General features: G+C 32.2%; 4 protein-coding genes and 1 non-coding gene across 7 annotated transcripts; 2 read left to right on the forward strand and 3 right to left on the reverse strand.

The window, feature by feature from the left end:
• Positions 1–1072: 1072 nt before the first annotated feature.
• Positions 1073–5382, forward strand: LOC133807375 (uncharacterized). 3 transcript variants are annotated; one of them, XM_062245669.1, is made up of 10 exons: positions 1073–1512; positions 2243–2282; positions 2390–2468; positions 2556–2601; positions 2690–2788; positions 3371–3439; positions 3530–3863; positions 3978–4126; positions 4425–4641; positions 4769–4908. In XM_062245669.1, the coding sequence occupies exons 1-10, from the start codon at positions 1168–1170 to the stop codon at positions 4771–4773; spliced, it is 1383 nt and encodes a 460-aa protein (XP_062101653.1). In that variant the 5' UTR covers positions 1073–1167; the 3' UTR covers positions 4774–4908. The 3 variants fall into 3 exon arrangements, with proteins under 3 accessions (XP_062101653.1, XP_062101651.1, XP_062101652.1); XM_062245667.1 differs by having other exon boundaries at positions 4425–5382; XM_062245668.1 differs by lacking the exon at positions 1073–1512 and adding an exon at positions 1921–2056 and having other exon boundaries at positions 4425–5382.
• A 91-nt stretch (positions 5383–5473) lies between these two features.
• Positions 5474–5546, reverse strand: TRNAA-AGC (transfer RNA alanine (anticodon AGC)). Its single transcript has one exon. It is a non-coding gene; the product is annotated as a tRNA-Ala (tRNA).
• Positions 5547–6582: 1036 nt separating this feature from the next.
• Positions 6583–7351, reverse strand: LOC133806506 (L10-interacting MYB domain-containing protein-like). The gene is made up of 2 exons (XM_062244598.1): positions 7013–7351; positions 6583–6921 (listed from the first exon to the last, which is right to left on the reverse strand). Exons 1-2 carry the CDS (start codon positions 7349–7351, stop codon positions 6583–6585), a joined length of 678 nt encoding a protein of 225 aa, XP_062100582.1.
• Positions 7352–8949: 1598 nt separating this feature from the next.
• Positions 8950–11171, reverse strand: LOC133804531 (glycosyltransferase family 92 protein RCOM_0530710-like). Its single transcript, XM_062242686.1, has one exon. The coding sequence runs from the start codon at positions 11015–11017 to the stop codon at positions 9284–9286; it is 1734 nt and encodes a 577-aa protein (XP_062098670.1). The 5' UTR covers positions 11018–11171; the 3' UTR covers positions 8950–9283.
• Positions 11172–20090: 8919 nt separating this feature from the next.
• Positions 20091–23920, forward strand: LOC133807039 (probable serine/threonine-protein kinase PBL21). The gene is made up of 8 exons (XM_062245168.1): positions 20091–20221; positions 20334–20559; positions 20663–20698; positions 20817–20968; positions 21543–21732; positions 22138–22529; positions 22633–22978; positions 23551–23920. The coding sequence occupies exons 2-7, from the start codon at positions 20481–20483 to the stop codon at positions 22942–22944; spliced, it is 1161 nt and encodes a 386-aa protein (XP_062101152.1). The 5' UTR covers positions 20091–20221; positions 20334–20480; the 3' UTR covers positions 22945–22978; positions 23551–23920.
• The last annotated feature ends 240 nt before the right edge of the window (positions 23921–24160 follow it).

Here is a 24160-nt window from a genome sequence, read left to right on the forward strand (position 1 = left end):
AATCGCGTGGGCTTCTAAGGAGATCCGAGGGACAGGATCTGTCAGAGTGGTGGCAATTTGGTTCTGAAATTACGGCGTACATTCCGTATGTAACCTCTTCTGCAGGTTAGTTATGGGGAGAAAACTCTGTGTTTCTCAGGGTGATGTCAGCATCGAGGACAACTTATCACGCTCAACCTGGTTGCCCGGTTCAGGTTCGTTTACTAACATCCCTCTTTATTTACCAAGGCTCTGGTTTGTTTACCAGAGCCCAGGTTCATCTGCTACCGTCCCGATCCATTTTTAGATTTGGAGGAAACAATATCCTTATCGCACCCCGGACAACACCATACGAGGGGTCTGGGAAGATGAATCATGCCAACTTCATGGTCCCGACTTTCATTCTGGGATAACGTTTGGGCTTTGCTGATATTTGAGCCGTCGGGACTCACTCCTTCCTCGCCTATTGGGCCTGATCTAGGCCTTAAGTCCCTTCAGTGTGGCCCATAGACTCAATGTGCAGAGCCACGAATGGAGGGAGGAAACGGGGATAACAATTAGTATTTTAAATCTAAATAAATGAGTTCCTGTGGGAGTTCCCTGCCCCATTAATGGGGAGCAATGCCTTATCCCCAATAGAGAATATGTGGGGATAAAAATGAAGACAAGAATTAAAATTCTTAACGAGGACGGGGATGGAGAGAGCACTCCCTGCCCCGTATGCATCCCTACTTATGTCTTCATTCAATTGTATTTTAGTTTCATCACTATTAGTTCTTAAAAATCTTATTTCATTAGTTGAAACAAAAAATTAAATATGATCTCAAATAATATTAACAACATTTGTATTGGAAATGGACTCACTAAAGAGGAAAATAAATTAATACCTATTTTTTGTGGTATAATACTAATAATATTCAAAAGGAAGGACTAAATTGTAAATAGAAAAGACTTGGAGCCCAATTAAATTATAATAGAATTAAACCCTGTGTTACATTGGATAATTTCAAATAATGGTAAAAAAAAGATTTATTAAAAAAGCCAAATAAAAAAAATATTTTAAAAAAATAATAAAAAAATAAAGCACTAGTGATTTGTAGAGAATAGAGAAAAAGTAGATAGAACAAAGGGCTGAGAAGGAGGAGGAGGAGAAGGCATCATCCACCGGAGGCGGCGACGGCGGCGACGATGACGACGGTGGCGAAGAAGAAGAAAAAGGGCCGTCCTTCTCTCATAGATCTACAAAAACGGTTTCTCAGAGAACAACAACAACAAAAAGAAGAAGAGCTACATCTACAGAGACAAAAACCTAACTCTAACCCTAGCCAACGATCTTCTCGCCGGACCTCTAACACTGACTCGCCGGAATTTATTGCCGGTGACGACGACGACGACGAGCGTAAGGAGAAGAAGCATAAGCTGGTACTCGGCCTTAACTCGAATTCCGATTGCTACAACCAGCCGCTAAATTCGAATGCGGATGATGAGGATGATCTCAATGTTGATTCCAAGAGGCGTAGATCTAATCCAATGGTGATTATCAATATTTACTCGCTTTTTTTCCGAGAGTAATTTCCGTTGCATTTTCAAAATTGAAAAAACTGAAAAAGAAAAACTCAGAATCGGAACTGTTCTTATCGGTTATGTATTTATAAATTTAAAACTTCAGAAAGATTGAAGCTCAAAGATTCGTCCCTTTTCAGAGAATGTGTTTAATTTTGTAAAACAAAGGGATTTGGATTTTTGGGATTTCGCGCGTAGTATGAAATTATTGATTATTCTGTGGTACTTGTTGGATTTGGGGTGAGTGGACATCAGGACATGTGTGTACTTGACTAGGTCATGTTTGGATAACAATATTTAAATTTATATAAATCTTAAATTGAAATCTGGAGCCTCTTTCCAGGTTTTATTTTTATATATATACTTCCTATTTTAATTCTTCATTATTTATAAAATATATTATATGTATTATTATCTTGTAGTCTTTATTGAATACCAGACCTTTTTTGGTTTTGGGTCCGAAAAGCTTCAATTTGTCTTTTCTTTAATTATTTCTCTATTCCTTTTTTTACCTGTATGTACTTCCTCCTCTGCTTCTGGTGGCTTTTTTTACTGATTACTTTCCCCGTTTCCCCTTTGAATTATTGTTTGTTTATTAGAAATTTCTTCTCTTGGCCATAGACAACAGTATTTATGTTTGATTATATTAATTGGGTACTCTTTTTTCTCCACTGATATTGATTTAATCTTAATTTTGCAGGATGATGATGTTTTGAAAGCGACAGGCAATAGCATACATGGTATGGTATCATCGAATTTTCTCTAGTTCCCAATCTCGTGGGGAATGTATGTTCCTTTGTATAGTGACTGAGTTTAAGGATTTCCAATTATATGTGGACATGGACAGGGTTGCAGGTGGAGTCCGGTCCCACGACACCTTTGCCAGACAAAAAGTTGTTGGTGTTCATCCTTGACAGGCTTCAAAAGTGTGTGTTTTAAGTTCCATTTCTGTCTTTTGATTTAAGAACTTAACTGGGGTTTGAATTTGATTGCTTATTTGAATTTTTCTGCAGAAAGGACACTTATGGGGTATTCTCTGAGCCTGTGGATCCGGAAGAGGTGCTTTTTGTTCAATCCTTGTATTTTTGTATCATAAAATTTGTACTACATTTTGCTTGAGTTGATCTTTATATTATTTATTGTACAGCTTCCTGATTATCATGAAATCATTGACAACCCAATGGACTTTGCAACTGTGAGGCAGAAACTTGATGCTGGACTTTATACTTATTTGGAACTGTTCGAGGTTGGTAACCATTTGGTTATCGTTTGTTGGCATAATCTGTCTTTTTCTATTGCCTTTCATTGTTGCTTTCATCAAATTATCTGTGATCTCCTTCTATAAATTTTGGTTTGTTTAGTTTCTGTAATGAAGTGTTTGCAATTCAATCAAATTCTATATCAGTTTTTCTTTCATTTGGTGTAGAACGTGGGAATAATACTCTACCACTAGATAATAGAATGGACTAGAACATGAATAATCTTGGTAGCTCGTTTTGTTTCTCTCTTTCTCCTAATGTTTGGAGTAGTATTTGAATGCGTATGGAAACGGAGCGGGGAACGAAACTGAATGAATTGCAAACTAAAGATGGACTCATTTGATTTTGCTCATCACGTTTGTAATAACAGTGAAAAAATAAAAAAAATTAATACTTTTTAGCAGAGAATCAATCAACTGATTAAGCGTGAAGTTGTGACTTTGTTAGTAACTTACTGGATATCCTTCAATTTTCTACATAGGGGGGTGTTGGTTCTCTAAGTACTGTTATTAGATATTTTTTGGCTGTGTGACTGAAATTTGAAACCTTTACCATTTCAATTTTTGCAGAAAGACGTCTTTCTAATATGTTCAAATGCAATGGAGTATAATTCATCTGATACAATATACTTTCGACAGGTTTTCTCTTGGTTCATCTTATGTTTTGGTTCTCATTTGGTATTTGATCATATATCTGAAGGTTGACTTTTTTTTTTCTTTTCTTTTCAGGCAAGATCTATCCAAGAGCTTGCACGAAAGGACTTTGAGAATCTGAAGCAAGAGAGCGATGAATCTGAACCGCAGCCAAAAATCGTGAGGAGAGGCAGGCCACCGGGCAAAAAACATAAAAAGTCAATCGACAGTTATGTTGAAAATATTGCTCCTGAATTGATTTTAGATACAACAGCTCCTTCAGTAGGGGAGAATACCAATGGGTCCAGTGCTTACAATTTAAGAAAAGGCCCACATTTTAACAAATTATATTCTGCTGAGGCTTTCCATGGGTCTTTGAGTGGTGAGACATGTAATAACTTGGTGTACGACTGGGAGAACGAATTTCCAGGTCGCTTTTGCAATAGCTTTATGTTTTTACTCCATATCTGCTGCTCAGTTTTCCATTGTAATTGTTTCGTTCTATTCTTCTATTAACAGTGGATTGTTATATCTTGATTTTCAGCTTCGGTATTGAAAAGTGTGGCAAAGTATGGAAAGAAACATTTTGCAGTTGATGAGAATAAGCGAGATACTTATAGTTTTCCTTTGGCTTCTGCTAGTGGGCCATTTACCTTGGCTGCCCCTGAAGGAGAACAAAAGCAATTAGTTGAGGTATGTAAATGGCAAAACTTCCACATTTTTTTTCTTCTTCCAATTGTCTGCCCTTTGAATGGTAAGCTGAGCCTGGTGATCCTGACTATTGTGCTGAGAGAAGGAGCGATTTAGAAATGGTTGAAATTACTTGGTCTTTAGGCCAAATTTCTTTGCTAAATTTGTAGAATATTCATAGTGAAATGGACGTTTATTACTTTGTCTTAAGGCTGGATGTCTAAGATTCTTTAAAAAGAAAAAATTATGTATGTCTATAGTGTGACCATTTTTTCTTCTTTTAATCTCAAAATATTAATAGGTAGAGGATGCTTACATAGGGCGTAGTTATGCAAGAAGCTTAGCTCAATTTGCGGCAGATCTCGGGCCTGTTGCTTGGAAGATTGCTTTAAAGAAAATTGAAGCTATTATTCCTCTTGAAGTCAAGTTCAGTCCTGGATGGAACACAGCATCAGATGCCGAAAGATCTTTATACTGTGAGAAGTGGTTGCTAAATCGTGAGGCTGGTGACCTTACAAGTAGGCCTTCTCTACCTCAAACTATTTCTGGCTCAAATTCAATTGCTGCAGAAGGGTGCTTTCCGCGAGGTGATTTGACTATAAACACCCAAAGTGAATTGACTTCACTCAACTCTAACTGTGGCAGGATGAGACCAGCGGCTACTTATTTTCAGCTTGACCAGAATTCGTCAAGTCAATTTCTCATCAACGGTTCAAATTACGGGGCTGTCTTGTACACTCCGCAAACAGGGATGTTAAGAACCCCCACAGAAATGGGGAGTTTAACTCCGCTGAAAACTTCAGAAGCTTCTCAGATTCTTGGCACGGCCTCAACTAGCGACACTGCTATCAGTCCAACGTTTATAACCGGTAACAATTCAAATGAAGCCAATTTTAGAGCAGCTGAATTGGGATTTGCAGGGTATGCATCTTTCCAGGGGTTGTCAAGGCACCAAAATCAGAATTCTCATCCTTTTTCGACCGAGCTGAATTTCGGTTTTGGTGTGCCAAGTTCATCTAGTTCAGTTGCGCAGGTTGGTTTACACCAACAACCAGATTTAGCTTTGCAACTAAGGATGGGACGCGAGTAAATCCTTTTTAGCTTGAGCTTTTCCGAGTAGAAAAATAGTACTTAGTTTTATCATTCTTTTTATTTCATCTTGTAGTGTAAAAAGAGGAATTAGAAGAAGAAATTATCGAACAATGATGATATTTGCAAGTGTAGTAAAAAAAAAATTGTATTTGTACAGATTAGATTAATTTCAATCAATCATGGCAGTTTGCAATATTTAAAAAAAAAAAAAAAAATTCCAATTCACTTGATGAGAAAAAAAAAGAGTTCATGAAAAAATGGAGATGCGGGGTATCGATCCCCGCACCTCTCGCATGCTAAGCGAGCGCTCTACCATCTGAGCTACATCCCCATATTGGAATGAGATCTTCAAATAATGAGCTTTTTAAGTTAGTGTTTCTTCATATACTAACTACTAAAATAAAAAATATGATTTTGCAATTATTGTAGAGTATTAAATCTTCACATGTCACACAATGAACATTGACAGTACTCAAGTGGTATCTAAACTAATTAATATGTACTAAGTAGTCGATAACAAGGCCAACACACAATGAAAGTATCTTATTTATTTCGGTGTGATCCATTTATCCTTCATAAAAAGGACTAATAATTTTATATATTAAGAATTTAGCTTAATCACTCCATTAATATATTTAGGGCCAGTTTGGTACAGCTGTGCTGTGGGAAAAAGCAGCTGCAGCTGTGCTGTGAGAAAAAGCTGCTGAGTGTTTGATAAATTATAACTTTAGAAATACTGTGAGTTGGAAAAGTTGTATATAAGTGTTTGGTAAACTAGATTATTAGATAGCTGTTAAATACAGAATGACCAAAATAGGTATCATATGTATTTAACTAATTTTGTTTGAATAAATTTATACATATTAACATATTTATAATTATTTTTTATTTTATTAAAGAGTATATAAAATACATGCCAAATAGCCATAAAGTCTTCATAACAAATGCAAGTGAAAAACATAATAAAGCATATTTATGTTAAATAGTGACAACACCAAGTCTTGAGAGCAATTTAAAAAAAAGTCTGTAAAGAAATAACATAATAAACATATATTAACGTCATAACACAAAGTTTAGAAAATAAATACTACTACTACTACTATAAGTCATAGTATTATAATTATCCCAGAGTATGCTCATTCTTGAGCCAAGTAAGCATAAACTCAGGTTCTTCCAATGAAGCAAACATCTCTCTCTTCTCTTTCATGATAAACAAGCGAGTTGCAAATAAATACAAGCTGCTCCCTTTCACAATTCCAGGCAAAGAATTTAAAATTTTCATAACTTCGGTAATACTATTCTCCTTTCTAGTTGTTTCAATATTTCTACTCCTTGTCTCCACAGCATCAGCAAGGCGACCAATTTGTTCAAATATCATTAAAGGCCCTGTCTTCTTCATTTTTCCTTTTCCATGTGTTCATTGCTTTATTTTGTTTCTCAAGTGGCTCGGCTAATCTCTTGTTATTTTTCTCTCTAAGAAATCTATTAGCATTAGGCATCTCCAGATCATTGTCACTACTCTCAAGTTGTTCATGTAAGGTTTCAATATTGTTAAAAGGTTTTTCAGACTCAGATGGAATTATTCCAGATGAAGGTGTCCAAGCATACTCTCCTGTAGCAACAGTGTTCATGAAAATCCTATCTAATTTTTCCTCTACCTCTGGTTCAATTCCCCGAATGCGAAACTTTGCAGCATCTGGATGACTCTACAAAAAAATTTTGTTAATTAAATGTAACATTTATGAAAAAAAAAAGTCTTTTAGTTTCATATAAATATTTAACAAGATTATAATGTACCTGTAATTTACTATTCCACCAATCTTCAGTTGCATCAATTGTATTCTTTTTTATATTCCATCCTAAGCCAGTTTCTTTTCCCTTGAGTTGCTTCCATTCATTTTTTAATCCATCCCACTTATTTTTCAATTGTGGTCTAGTGTAATCTCTTCCAGTTGCTTTCTTCATATTTGTAATCAAGTTTGCATATCCAACTTTATCTAAATAAGTAGTAGGATGATGCCCATTATCAACCTCTTTGATACAGAAATCTAAGAAAAAATTCAAACTCTCTGAATTCCATATTGTTTTACTTCTTGGTACGTCACTCTTGGTGCAAATATTATTTTCATTTTCCATCTAATAAAAGTGAAATGATAAGTATAAAAAAAATACAAAAGTAAAATGATGTATCCATATATGTCCACTTCTCGGCTGAGAGAGCAGACAACCATAAATGAAATTATTTTAATTATAGATATTGTTAGACAAAATATATCTCCTTTATATTGTTTATTTCACTCAAAACAAAAAGATAGAAATCTAATCTAGTTTTTGTATTAAAAAAGCATATCTATTCTTTCATGGTAATTCTTATTCTTTATTATTAAAGTTTATTTAGAAAAAAGATTTAAAAAAAAAAGGTTGTGTACTCTCTTTCTGTGTTGTACTCTATTGGCACCCATCACTCTGTATTTTTCTTGGTCAATCGCAAAGGCTCCTTTTTCAGTCAGTGTTGAATATTCAACTCTACATATGACTTTAATTCTCTCAGTGTTGAATATAACTCTATATACGACTTTAATTCTCTCTCTCTCTCTCTCTCCTCTGCGTCCTACTCTATATATCCATTAGAAACAAAAAAAATCTCTCTCCTCTGCATCGTACTCTATATATCCATTAGAAACAAAAAAAACCAAATGCACTCTATATATCCATTAGAAACAAAAAAAGAAATGCATCAAAATAAACCATTAAACAAGTCCAACCCATATATATATATACACACAAATATACTGGTATGAAGAAGATCGAATAACCCAGTATCACAAAAACAATAATCAAACCACTGTACAAATATATATATATATATAAAATGCCCTTTAATAAATCTGTGTTTAATATAGCATTAAAAAAAAAAGTTAGAGAAATACCTTGACTTGATTGTGCTGGAGTTTTTGACAGAGAAGTGTAGTCCGTGAGGAAGAAGGAAAAAGAAATGGTGAGGCAAGGTGAAGAAGATTTAACGAGTGAAAAAGAAGACCTAATAATTCTAATTTAAACGAGGGTATTTTAGTCCAAAAAAAATATCATTAAACCACAATTTCAGCTTCAAAATCTCAAAGTTGGTGTGGGCCAACTTTGATAAAAAGCTATAATTATAACCTAAATTCCTAAAAAAGCTATTTTTTTTATTTTACCAAACATTTTTTAGTCAATAGTTTTTTTAAAAAATGTTTTGGGCTTTTCAAAAAGCCATTCCAAACGGGGCCTTAATCATGTATGTATTTTACTACTCTATAAAATCATTTGGTTATTGGTTTCAATTGAAGTTATTTCGAGACAAAGTGATAAATGTTGAATTAACATTACTAACAGCTTTAACTCAATTTTCCTTGACATTTGTGTACATGTATGGAATGTTTTTTGAGATGGAGAGGAATGAGAGTCGACAATTTTCTTAATCTTTTTTATTATTTATTTTAAAGTATTGTTATTTGGCATCTTAAGGTACCCAACACCACATGAAATGACTACCAATAATTAGTTAGTCATACTCTATATTAATTATAAATTCAAATTGTGTTAGTCCTTATATTGTATTGCACTAATAACATTATGCTATTTAATTGAATTAATGTATGTATTTGATTGGTTTCACTGTAGATATAACAAAATCAAAACTTAAGTAAAGTGACATTCACACATTATTTAATAATAATATCATCTCAAACTCATAACAAAGAGAAATATATTGAGAACTCAACTCATCATGTGGTGTGACAAATTAAATATTAACATTTATGAAGTTTAGGACATTAACAAAAAAATAATAATTGAATAATGCCAATTGAAAATTACTTTATCTCTACACAAAAGAAAGAATATATTATAAATATTTCTAGTTATTCTAACTCCCCATCATAGAATATACCAACTAACCCTATACAAGCAATCAAAATCTAAAATTAAGCAAATCCCATTTCAAACTTTCCAAATTTTTTTAATCCTAATCCCAATTCAATTTAAATAATAAAAACTTTCCTACGTAAAAATCATAATCATATAGTTTCATGTCTGCCAAGCTAATTTATAATAACCATCCGACGTTGGAGATCCAAACCATCTCCGAACAATCATCTTCAACCTCTCATCTCTAACCTCACAGAACTTCTGGTCCCAACCATTCGGCTCGATGTCCTCGAACCCCAACCCAGGTGTTCGATCATTGGACCCAATATTAGCCTTCTCCTTCCAATCAACGACGTATGTCGAAACCCTTCTTCGAAACTTGTTCCGAAACTCACTCCAAGCCTGGTACTTGTAGTGGTTCACCACCGCTTTGTCCATGTTCACCGTCACCGTCTTGTACTGGTCTTTAATCCGAAAATGGTGAATCACATTGAGCAACGATGAATCCACTGCATCCAGTAGCAGAATAGACTTGTGTCTCTGCTCCACAATTCTTCGACACGTGTACCCCTGAGTCACACCCTCTATTGGGTGGGACCGTTGACTAGAAGGACCGAATTCGTTGCATCTGATCGAGATTTGACCAATGTGATTAGGATGATCAAACGGTGGGAGAGGGAGTAAAGACTTTAGCATTGATTTTGATGGGGTTGGGGAATTAGTCCATGATGGGGAGTAAACGAACTCGTCCACATCGACGTACATCATCCAAGTGCACGAATCCTTACTGTGGACCACGCTGTGGGAGAACCCAGCTTCTTGAGATTTGGGCCAAATCCAGAATACTGTCGTTACGTCGAATCCTTCGTCGTTTAACTCTTCAACGACGTTTTTAATATCGTCGTTACTGTCGTTGTCGTATAATATAAACTTGTCCACTCCGACTTTCGAATGGTACATAACCCACTCTTTCAAAAACTTACCTGCGTTGAAGACCATGGTGGACGCGCAAAGTTGAGACTTTGACTTTGACTGTGGAATCTGACGTGGCACGTAATAAGCTACAGACGGAACCACCAAATTATTCTCGCTGATTATTTCAATAGAGACTTTGATTTTGTGCTGTCCTCCGCTGTCGGAGTCGTTAGAGATAAACGGCACCGTTATGTTCGGGTGAGGGCATCTGAAAACTTCTTGGGCGGAGCTCGTAACGGAGGTTTTAACGGAGTTGATATTGACGGAGTCATGATAGAACACGCAATTGAACTCGCTCGGAGAACGGTTGATCCATTGTCGATTGTTAAGTCCCTTAGCGAATAAAACGACGTCGTTTTCTGTTGAAACCGATTCGTAAACGAGAAAAGTCCACCTATCAAGCACCGGCATCGGGCCAGGCGGCGGCGGAAGCTCCTTCTCCGATGACTGTGTCATAACAGGCTGAAGGAAAGGGCGGAGACGTCGAACGCTATTAGGCATAGTGCACTTGAAAGCGAATCTATCGCTCGACAATGCTCCGGCAATGGTGACCGGCGAGATGGCGTTGTTCTGAAATAGACAAACATAATCTGCGAAAAAATCAAAGCTTTTGTTATTGGCTGGGACGATGAGCAAAACCTCCCAATCAGGTAGAAGAACGGAGTGGTGGTGGTGGTGAAGCGATGATGAGACGTAACGGAGGATGGGTCGAGAGTCATCATCATCGGTGACGGCGCTGTTGTATTGGAGGGTGGTGGCGGCGGTGAGGTTTGAGGTGGGAATACGTGGAATATCGAGGTGGCGAGAGAGATGGAGAGAGAAGAAGGCGACGAGAAAGAGAGCGGTTAAGCTCAGTAGAAACTTATTGGTTGTTGGGATGATGAAGCTCTTCCCGCCCATGGAGGTGGTGGAGGTCATAACAATGGAGGTCGAAGAAGGTGACGCTTCACGAGAGTAATCTTTTTCTATATTTATATGGTCGAACTAGGGCTCTGATCAAAAGACGTGGCTTAATCTGATCCGTTTATTTTTTTTAATTATTATTATATATGGTTCTTTGAGATTTCTTTTTAAGATTTGAAAAAATTAAGTGTATTTGGAGGTAATCGGAGATAATTATTACTCTTTTTAATTTTAAATATAATATTATTTTATTGTGTAATTCTTTCCAATTTTGTCAAAATGATAATAAAAATTTATACATCACAAATTTTTTTAAAAAAGAAATTTATATTTTATTTTAAAATAAAGTATAATTACACAGTTTAATAATTACATAATAATTTTCAAACACACCCATGAAGTCACACTCGTAATTAATCATATAGGTTAATAAAGTTTTTTTATTATCTATTTAAATGAGTAACAAAAAGATCGAGTAATTACTAGTATTTTTATTATATTGTATAATTACTACTTACATTTTGTTGATATTATTTATTTAATCAATACAAATTGTGCTGTTAAATTCTGTTGGGTCGGTTTAGAACAGAGTCTGATTAATAATTAGATTCGTCGGAAAATTATGAGCAATAATTTAATTATATATTTATTTAAAATATATAGTATATATTATGATAATATTTAATTTACAGATTTGAAAAAAAGAATGGTTTAATTTTCATAGAAAATAAAAGGTATATGGTAATGAGAAAAACAACCATGGTCAACCCCAGCTGATGTACAGTTAATTTGACAGAAAGATTATACAGATATATTCCACTTTTTCACAGCTTGAATTTTTTTCTAGACATTTCTATTTTTGGTTTGTAAAAAAGAAAGGAATAATAATAATAATAAAAAAAAGAGGTTCACGTTCATGTATTTAATTAATTGTTTCATTCTGAATATATATATATATATATATGTTTTTTTTTTGTTGGTTAAATTCGTTAAATTGGCCAGCTTTCATACGCGTTGATTATCAATTCATCTCTTTCAATTATTTAACTTTATCTATTAATATTTTTAACAATAGTAAATAAAATAATTTTATGTTATTCACACATATATGAACACTAGACACAATTAATTTGCAAGACAAGTTTAATTAGTTTTATTTATAGAATTTATTAATTATTTTTATTAAATTTATATTAATGTTATATAAATTTTAAATAAATATTTTATTTTAATTAAATAATTTATTTATTTTTGTTTAAGTTAATGTTTGTTCTAATTTTTGAATTTGGGAGTGACAACAAGAGATTATATATTATATGTTTAATGTAATATTAAATATTATAAGTGAATTTAAATTTAAGTTTTTTGTTAGTTTTTTTAAAAAGTAATTTGTTGCTAATTGGCAGCAGATTATATTATATGTTTAATATGATATTATTCTATTAAATAAGTTTAAGTTTAATTAAATTTTATTTAAGTTAAAAAAAGTATAATTTTATTATTTTAAAATAATTATCATTGTAAAATATCTGAAAAATATCATATTTTAATTTGTTTAATTATTTATTATTTTTAAATAGTTATTATTATAAAATATCTCAAAAATATCTAATTTTAATTTTTCTAATTATTTATTTTATTTCATTTAAGTTTAAGTGTTTACAAACTACAGTTAAGTATAAGAATATTATGTTAAAGTTAACATTAAAAAAATAAAAACTGTTAAAACCAAGAATTTCCGTTATCTGCACACTTATTATATAGAAGAGATATAACTCATATATTTTGAATAATTTAAGATCATGAGCTTGTGTACTGTTTGCACGCGTGCTTCTTTCAATATTTATACGCGCGCTTGCAATATGTTACTTAAATTCAAATTTCAACATATAAATCTTCTGGAATTTCCTAAAAATTTGATAGAGTTCTCATGTATTAATATTATGCACCATTATACCGAAAATACTAAAAATACCCAAAAAAATTTCAAACACTTTAAGCCCTATCAGTGGGGCTTTTAGTGTTCTCGACCTTTGAACTGCTTTCGACGCGATTTTTTTTATGATTGTGTATATTGTGGTTATTTAGAGCGTCTTACAGATTTTCACAAAATTACGAATAGTTTACAGTACTGAAAACTAGGTTCAAACATGTTGCGCGCGTGAAAAATAACATGTTTGAACTTAATTTTCATTACTGTAAACTATTTGGAATTTTCTGAAAAATTTGCAGATACTCTAAATAGCTATAATATACATGGTCATTAAAAAAAATTGCGCCAAAAATTATTCACAGGTCGAGAACACTGAAGAATCCTACCGGTAAAGCTTAAAGTAAAGCCCATATTATTATATAAATATTTATATATATATATGTATATGTGTATAGAAGAGTAAGAGTAGAGATTAGAGAACTTTTTTCCAGCTAAAACGCACAAAAATGTTGTCCTTACTTATTAATTCTTTTGTACACAAAGTTTATTCATTCCTTTAACATAACTTTATATTCAAATAAGTGACTACTTCAGCATATTCATATAAATATATATATATATATATATATATCCTTTAATTGCTCCTAAAGTAAACTCACTCAGCCAACTCTAAATATATTCTCTTTTTCTTTTTCTTCAACATTTTTGCAGAGATTATTCTTCTCTCTCTCTCTCTCTCTATATATATATATATATATATATGTGAAATATAGAACTAGTACTAGCAAAATAAATTGTAAAGGGACAAAAATATATATACAATGATATATTGAAGTAATACACCATTTGCCAATTCATCATACATGTGTATATTTTTGGACGCCAATACCAAACTGAAATTTATATAGTATATATATGTATATTTATATTATAGAGAAATTCCCATATTTATATATATATATATAAATTAGTTTGTTTGGATTAGGGGATTTCAAACCGTGACGTGAAAGATTTTGTTTTTCCACATAATGCATGAATATATATATAGATAGCCCCTTGACTCGTTATTTTGTATAAAATTAATTATGATAAAGTTGGTCAAAAAGATAATATATATATGAACATAATATATATATATATATTGCTTTCAATTATTATTGTATAAAAATGGTATGTATTATTCCTTACACCTAGAAAGTGACCTGTAACAGTTTGCTTTCTTGGCTTGGTTTGGTATTTAATTTGGACTCATTCTATTTCTATTACGTGCAAAACACTACAATTCTGCTTAAATTGCCAATCTATGAACGCCAAGAATCATATCATTTCATAAATATTTATATATATATATATGTATATTATAAGGTGCAGCAAAAGCCTGAACCTTTTAGATTGAATTTTGGATCAAGTCAAGCCCAATAGAATTGGTCGTTGGGCTATGGCCTTGGGCTGATAACTGGATCTGGCCCAATTCGATTGATTGGTCATTGATCTTGGGCCTCTATCATTGTCAGGCCTATTTTGAGATTGTGTAAATTACACTTCTTCTTGTTTTGCCATTTAACTATGTTTATGGGAATTTCAATTTGTTAATATTTCTATTATTATAAAACTAATAAGAATACTTAAATATAAAATATAAAGAAAAAAAATAGAGAGTGATGTAAAAAAAGACTAAACTCATGTGTTTTATTTCAATGGAGATTAAATTCTATATATACAAATAAATATGATCTAGAAAAATTAAGTAAGTATTGCATGACGTAAAAAAAGAAAGTGTTGAAGAACCTAGGAAAAATATCATTGGGTTTTCAAATTAACTCTCCAAGTGGAAAGATTTTTGCCCTAATGTCTCAACTGGAGCTGAAACTTTCTTATCATTCTTCTCTTCAATCTCACTGTCTTCAATAGCGAGAAAAATCTCTTGTTAACGTTGAGGCCATGGTAGCGTAATGGAGAAAGAGAAAGAAAAAAAGTGTTTTAAAAAATTTTGAAAGTAAAAGAAAATCAATTTGATAAAATAATAGTTACTGAACGGCCTCTATATTTTAAAAAAATTATCATTTTGATTACTTGATAATTCGCTCATCTCTTTCTTATCAAACATAGCCTAAAGTTTTAGGTGGTTAGGCTAATTGGTATTGTAGTAAAATGAGTTTGCAAATCAAGGACAAATAGTGCTTATTTGACACAACTTATTTGATATTTTAACATAATATGTCACATTCTCAAATACTCATTGAAAATAATTTTCAAAGCCCACCAATACTAATGAATTTTGAGTTAAAAAAAAAGAAAGAAACTATTGTGTTATGTAATATTTCTCATTGAAAGACCCTAGCCAAAACATTCTTTTTCAAAGTAGTAGGTGTCTAAGGACAGCCCATTACCACTTACATGGTTTGTTTTCTTCATGAACTGTTATTGATTGTGCTTGGAAACTTGGATTGTAATGTGATGCAACTCTCTTTATTTTGTTTTATTTATTATAATTATATAAATGTATTATGTATGATTATATTGAGTAGGTGATGTGGAATTTGGACCACTGATAATGAAAAAAAAAAAAAAAAAACTCTTATTGGAGCAAAGCTCATGATCATGATGCATTATGAACAGTGGTCCATGTGTATACATAGCTGGACAACCAATACTAAGACCCCATGGACTCCACAACATTTATAATATTTATCTCTATGTTGTAAGTAACTTTTATTAAGATAACCATTGAATTTTACCAAGTAAATAGTTAATGAAAATTTAATCATTTTTAAATGTATAACACTTTCAATTTTTTTTTATCTTTAATTTTCTATTTTGAAATATTCCAATAATAAAACATATTTTACAAAAATTAACTCTATATTTACTGTTGGAGAAAAATATCCAACATGGAAAGTGTGTGGGTACATTCAATAATACATAATCACCAATTGATTTTGGGATGGAACCTTACCATGCACCTCATTTTACTTCTAAACTCATATTCCATATTCTAACATGGTATCAAGAGTAAAAAAGAACTCTAATGAGTAAGTATCCGATCCAAATCCAAAACCGGCCCAAAAAGAGAGCCAAAAGAGTCACTTGTGATTCAGAGATAGTGAGCTAAAAAAAATCAAAGAGCCACTTGTGATTGAGCCGTCCAAGATTTGTGAGCAAAAATAACCACCATCGCGAGGGGGTGTTAGAGAAAAATATCCCACATGGAAAGTGCGTGGGTACATTCAACAATACATAAGAGCCAAAGAAAACTCTAACAAGTAAGTATCCGATCCAAATCCAAAACCAGTCAAAAAAGAGAGCCAAAAGAGCTACTTGTGATTTGGGGATAGTGAGCTAAAAGAGTTACTCTATTCATCACCAATTGATTTTGAGATAAAATCTCACATTTCTTACCATGCACCACATTCTACTTTTAAACTCATATTACATATTCTAACATTTACACATTATTTTATATTTATATTTTAAAATAAAGAGTGAGATTTGATATTTAGTTAAAATTCAAAGGACTTTTTATTTTTGTTTATGAAATACGATTGAATTTTATTCTTTTAAGTATATGATGCCAAATATATGCTTAGTTTATGATATTTTGAATATTTAGTGACGAAAACAAATAAATCAAAAGCACAATATAACTGATTCTGTTTCGAAAATAGTACAAACAAGTAAATTTTTCTTTATGAAACAATAAAAATACATTAAATTTTAAAGTACATTTTGTGCAATAAATAGAATAGATAAATATTAGAGATAGGGAAAGAAAGAGTCCACCGCTTTTGTTGGTATTCATTTAGTATGTCTTGCATCCCAAAATTGGGGCAGTGACGTGATATTGTTTTAGAGGAGTATTGATCAAGCTATGTGGGCCAGATTAGGCCCAGTCCTCGTTCTGTTCATATTTATCCACTTTTTTGGGCCCACCATGGGCCCCATTTGGAGCTCACTGGCCCAACGATTGGACCACAATTTAGGTGATCTGAACGGTTATTTTCAACAGCCACCTTTCGTTTAAAGTCGACACTTGAATTTTAACGTCTAATAAATGACACTACTGCTGAAGAAGAAAAGTAATATATATATTCAATTTCTTAATTTTTAGCAAACAAAAAGGTTGACCAATTAAAAATACTTTTAAAAAAATAAAATGATTGGTTATGGATGGTCACGGGTTTATTTATTGAATGTGGGGATATGTGTTCTTTATAAGAAATTAAAGCAGAATTTGCTTTATTATTGTTTATTGATGCCACCAATTACTCTCACAATACTTATTTAATGTCATCGTATAAAATAATCATTATTTAAATATCATTTTAAAAAATAATATTATTTTTAAATGATTTATAAAGTAATTTTTCCAACATGCTCGTTAAGGTGCACAAAAAAACCACTAAGCTGTATTATTACCCGCCAAACTCATCAAAATTCACTCGCTTTGAACTCGACCATTAAAAAACTATCGAAATTGGGTTGGGTTGAAATTAACCTGCCACAAGATGGGTTAAAGGTGGGTTGCAATAATATAAGGAGGGTCCAACTTGCACCGACTACTTTATTCTTTTTTGTATATACATTTATAGTAATAATTTAAATATGAAAATACGACCTATATAAAAAGGTTCATTAAAAATTATAAAATTCATTAAAAATTATATATTTAATATGTTTGATGGAGATATTGGATTTTGGAATGTAAATCATGTTATTCTTTATATTTATACATATATATATATATTTATGAATGAAATTTTTTGTTGCTATGAGATTAATGACGCTAACTTAACAACCGTACATAAAAACTTATTTAAGAAAAATAGATGAATAAAGAAATAGTGTTACTTGTATGGATGGTTTAATATTAGTAAAAAAAAATTCATAACAAAACTCAAATTGTTGAAATTATTAATGTGTGGACTGATGAGTTTAATACAATTTATAATTTATATAATTATTATATTTTTTTTTGGTAAAGTTTAAGATTCAAGTTTGAGATACGATAATATTTTATCAAGTTATTATTTATGATGACATTGATGTGTAAATATGATATAAATTTGAATTTTATATTCTACAATTTTCTGTTTTTTTATATATCATAAGTTGATAATTTTGAATTTTAAATCAACCCAACCCACTTATAAAATCATATAAATATGCCCAAACCGCACAATTATTGGGCAGTTATGAGTTGTATTTTTCTAAAACCGCCCAAAACCTGCCAAATCTGCCCGTTGTGCTAGGGCTAAGCATAAATCCGAAAAACCGAAAAAACCGTATACACCGACCTTCCGAACACCAAAGAAACTGAAACTGATTAAATCGAACATTGAAAAAACCGCCAACGGCGCAAACCGCTACTGTTCGGTCGGTTTGAAAATTTTGTCCGGACCGACCGGCGGAACCGAAACCGACCGAACAATATAATATTATATAATTATTAATTATTAAAATTATTAAATAAAAATAAAAAAATATGAAATTATGTTATATATATTTATGTTTTAAAAATGTTCAAAAATGAATTCCAAAAATAAAAAAAATTTAGTTTTTTAACTAAAACTTTCAAAATTAAAAATTAAAAAAATAAGAAATTCGGTTTGGTTAGTCCAAAACGCAGTCCAAAACGGTCGGTTTTTTCTTTTAACTGGTTTGGTCGATCGGTTTTTGGATTGCACCAATCCGGACTGAAAACCGAATTCTGAATTTTATGTTATGAAAAAACCGCCCAAACCGACCCATGCTCACCCCTACGCTATGCACCCCTAATGCTCATTATGTCAAATTTACTCTAAAATTATAAAAAGAAAAAAAATATATTTTATAAGGTGATATTAAAAAATTTATATATTCACCATTACTCTAAAATAAAATTATTAGTGATATAATTTCATAATCACACATAAAGATGAAAGAGTTTTGTCACTTAGTAATGATGTGACTAATACCAAACTTTTAAAAAAAAAAAATACTAATAGCAAATATAACAATGAAAATTAATATTTTCAATCAAACATTTAACAAAGTGTACAAAACACAATATTTAATGAGTTATGTTAGCACTTAAAAGCAAAAACATGTTATTAAACAAATTTAGGAATATGAGTGAGACAATAATAACATATTTTGTCTTGAAATATGCTAAAATAGTTAATAATCCACTTAGAGATCAGTCATTTAATGCTTTCAAATCATCTAAAAAAGCCTGCCATATATTTATTATACACAATTTTTTCCAAACTAATTCATTTCACACTGATTTATTATTAAATAAGACCATAAAAAATATTTTTTTTTTGAACAAAATCAATTAAATATTTGTATACTTATTTAATTTTTAAAATTTGATCAAATTTACTTTGATTGAATAATCAATCTGATTCGCAAATCAATGAAATAAATTAGTACAAAATTCGACTACAGTTAATTAAGTAACCATATTAATTTAATCATGCAAATTTATCGGAAAAATACTAGTTTAAAACAAGATCTTCCACATATTTTGTCTTAAAAATATTTAATTTTAGAGAGTAATAATATTTTTTTTTCCTCAACCATGGAAAAAAAATTATTTTGAAGTCAATATTCAACTAAGTATATTGATTTTCATAAAGTATATTGATTGCATTATATAAATTTAAGGAAATAAAATAATATAAACCATAAAAATAACAATACAGTTAAAATTTCCATTAAAATCTTAAAATTAATGGGAACTTAAACTCCGAACGTCTTTGATCATAGATCAACTTCCTCAAAAAAAAAAATTTATTGTCAATTATACAATTAATTTGGCTAAAATATATATTTATTTATTTAAAAAAAAAAAAAAGAAAAGTTGGTCGAAAAAGCAGTTAGTCTCATCTCATCCTACGGTCGTTGCTGACGTGTACATTCCGAATCCAATGCGGATCGAAGAAAGAAGAAAAGTGTGAATCTGATTCGAATCAGTGTCAAATCTTCGTAAAACCAACTCGGGACCAAGGGTATTTTAGTAATTACGCCACCAACTTCCCACCGGAACATTTAAATGCAGATGTATAGAGAGAGAGAGAGAGAGAGAGAGAGAGAGAGAGCCCACAGTAATAAAAACTCTAAATTATTTATTTATTTTATTAAAAAAAATAACTTAATTTATTTCTTTTTCTTTTATTACATAAACAAAAAGAAAAAAAAAAAAGAAAAAAAAAACCAGCTAGCTAAGCTATAATATCAATCCACCGCTACCTGTGGCGTTGAATCAGTTTCTCTCAAAATTGCCATTTTTTTCTAAATTCAGCGTAATAACACATTTTCTTTCTGTACGCGTTATATATTTTTAATTTCAAATTATTATTTATTTTTTTTATAAAAAAGATGAATATTTATTGGTTAATTTGTTGATTTATTTAGTCTTTGGAACTGGGAGCTTTGAGACTACTGGGAAGGGAAGTGGTTTGGTTTGGTTTGTTTGGGGTTGGCTAGGGCTTTTGGTTCTTCTTCTTCTTCTGCTTATTTGGAATTGGGGATTTAAGGTTCATTCTCTATGAATTTTGGAAGATGAGTTGCTTTTCTTGCTTTACTCGTCGCCGAAACGATTCCAGCAGGGTTGAGATTGATACTGGTACTCGATCTTCAGGTTTGTTCCTTGCTAACTTTTGAATCTCACCCTTTTGGCTGTTTTATGGATAATTTTCTCAATGTGAATGCTTTCTGTGTTGAAATGATGCGTTGAGTTGCAGGTAGTGGAAGAGGAAAATCAAATTCTGATGGTTTTGGTACGAGTTTCGAGCAAAACCTTACAAATTTCAAAACTATATATATATTTTTGCTTATGGGTTGATCTTGGTACGACCGCCATTGTTATTATTGTTTGAATTTTGTGTCTCTTTTCAGGGCGAAAGGGTGTTGGCAGCCCGAATAAATGTGCGGCGCGTAGCTTCACGTTCCGGGAACTTGCTTCGGCCACTAGGGGCTTTAAAGATGTGAATTTGATCGGTGAAGGAGGTTTTGGTAGAGTTTTCAAAGGCCGCTTGGAATCAAACCAGGTATATACTTGTAATATAAGAATAATATCTGGGCTTTTCCCAACATTTGTATTGGATTGTTTGTACCTTTTAATCTTTGGTTTCTGTAGAGTGTGTTTCAAAGATTCGATTCGCTTTAGAAAAGTGCATTGTAGTTTGTGAAGTGATTATATTAACTAAACTGTGTGTGCGTGTGTGGTGTGGTGTGGTGTGTACTAGTAAGATTTCTCATGTTTATTATTCCAAAAAAGGTTGTTTCAATGGAAGTAACTCAATGCATTATTGTTATATTTGGTAAATAGAATTAGATTGAATATGATTGGATTAAGGAATATAAGAGAAAAAACTTAAAAGCATGGATGTGTTGATCATTTTCCACCAAAAAATTATGAGAAAACAAATTTGATATAAAGTAATTTTTTTTTTCTTACCATAATATGTGGATTAACTAACTACGTTGTTGGATTATTTTTTTCAACCTCCTCTTTAAATTACATTATTTAATTACATGATAAAAGTTATACAATTATACAAGTTGAATTCTAAGTATGTGCGATGTTGTATTATTTACTAATTTATGTTTTATAATGAGCAGGTTGTTGCCATCAAGCAACTTAATCATGACGGCCTCCAGGGGTTTCAGGAATTTATTGTTGAGGTTCTTATGTTAAGCTTGCTACACCATTCTAATCTCGTTACTTTAATTGGCTACTGCACTGATGGAGATCAAAGGCTATTGGTCTACGAGTACATGCCGATGGGTAGCTTGGAAGACCATCTTTTTGGTGAATGTTCCCAACTTTTCACCCGATTAGATTTCTTTGTAGATTAAATTTCCTTGAAAAGTAAGTGGGGTGTAAACTAACCACATCTAGGGAAGATTTGTGTATTAAAAAAAGTTTGGGAAATTTACGCTTGCAACCTTTTTTTTAAGGTGTGATCCCTCGGTTTTCGTATGCTTATCTGAGGATGCGTTGACTAAATTCAGTCTTAATAACTTTGATGAGCTGGGATGTATTGGTTTGTTTCAATTATTCTACATGTTAGAGTCAGACCCAATTTTGTGATTGACCCAAATTTTATAATAGAGTGGCATATGTATGTGAACATTGCTTATGGAGTCACTGTAATGTTAAGTTAGTTCTGTTCTGTGGAGGTTTTATTTAACTTCGTTTACTTTATTTGGTCAGATCTCGATCCTGAAAAGAAGCCACTGAGTTGGAAAACTCGAATTAAAATTGCTGTTGGTGCAGCACGTGGTATTGAATATCTCCATTGCAAAGCTAACCCACCGGTTATCTACCGTGACTTGAAATCAGCAAATATCTTGCTAGATAATGACTTTAACCCAAAGCTCTCGGACTTTGGACTTGCCAAACTCGGCCCTGTTGGTGACAATACTCATGTTTCCACCAGAGTTATGGGCACATACGGATACTGTGCACCGGAGTATGCCATGAGTGGCAAATTGACTCTGAAATCAGATATTTATAGCTTTGGTGTAGTCTTGTTGGAGCTCATTACTGGACGAAAGGCAATAGACATCACAAAGAGACAAGGAGAACAAAACCTTGTTTCTTGGGTTGGTTAACTATTCTCTCTGTATCAGTTATAACCATTTTTCTACCGAAGATACTTTAGAATCCGGTACTAATTATTTTTTTTTAATGGGAAAAAAAATACAGTCTCGTCCATATTTGAAGGACCGGAGGAAGTTTGCTCTACTTGTCGATCCAATCCTACAAGGGCACTACCCTGTTCGTTGTTTGCATCATGCAATTGCTATTACAGCAATGTGTCTTCAAGAACAGCCAACATATCGTCCTCACATTAGCGACATTGTTGTGGCTCTCGAGTACTTGGCTTCCGAAAAGGACATATCAGAGCGTAAAAGGGATGAGTTTCATAATTCTCCTTTGGCATCGTCACCTCCAATCCAGGGCAGGAATGGTTTTACGCAGAGATCAGACTCCAGAATGAGTTCATCCTCAATTTAGTCTTTGTTTTGGTGCAGTTGCTGACTTTGATCAAGTAAGACTTCAAAACACTTGATTCCACTTTATCACTATTTAGTCTAATGTGGGTGTGTAATATATTTAACATTTTAATTCCCCGAGAGCACCACTAGAGTTACTTTATTTGAATAGTAGAAACAAAATAAGGATGTCAGGAGTGTAAGGTGCAGCCCCATTTTTCAAATTGGAGGTGGCGAGGCGAGGGCCGGGGTTCGTTGTGGGGAACCATCCCAGGCCAGCGAAGGAAGAAAAAAAAATTGACATTTCATCCGAACTAAAATATCTATTCTGTAATAACGAATAGACAATAAAAAACTAATCAGGCGGTGATCGTCATCCATTCCTGTATCGGATTTGAAGTTTCCTCCCCAGTGCCGCCCTGACGACCCCCATTAAGGGCAGGACCTGTCTTTGCTGATTTGTTTTTTGCTATCCCTAGAGAAGGGTCTGGTTGTGAATGGTCAATTTTAGCGTTCTTCAAAAGCAAAGACTACATAGTTATTATTCTGTTATGAAAACTTTAGAATTAGATTACTACTTTGACGCATAACTGCTAACTAATGGATCTTGTTTGTCGTGCTCTTGCAGGTTTATAGCCACTCCCAAGAGAATAAATTCTTAATACCAGTGTCATATATATATATATATATATCTGTATCTAAGAATGATTATGGTTTATATATAAAATATGTTTTCTCTTGTAAATATGTTATTGGGGTTCTGATAGTGTGGCGTTTTGATGAAGCATAAATTAAGCATATCTCTCAGGTAACATGATATCATAAAGAGAAGAAGAAGAAGTTGAAGAAGAAGAAGAAGAAGAAGACGACGATGATGATGAAAATCATGCTTTCTTGTATGAAAGATTATTTAGTTTTTTCTATATAGATTGTTTAACGTAAGTACTAGGAAGGACTTATTATATACAAAAATGAAATAACACCAATATTTATTTTCATATTCTTTTACTTTATTATTATTATTATTATTAATCTTGGTAACTTCCTTAAATTACATACTGGTTGTATTTTTAAGTTATTTTTAGGCAGTCTTTTTCGTTGACAAATATGAAGCAAAGTGTAATTTGAATTATGTAGTGAACTGCTGGGAAATTTCAACTGTGAAATGTTAGCAATTGGGGCTCTAACTTGGAAGAACATGAATCGAAGATAAGGTCATACTAATTCTGGAAGAAATG

This window comes from Humulus lupulus, chromosome X (genome assembly GCF_963169125.1).
Source record: "Humulus lupulus chromosome X, drHumLupu1.1, whole genome shotgun sequence".
NCBI lineage: Eukaryota > Viridiplantae > Streptophyta > Magnoliopsida > Rosales > Cannabaceae > Humulus > Humulus lupulus.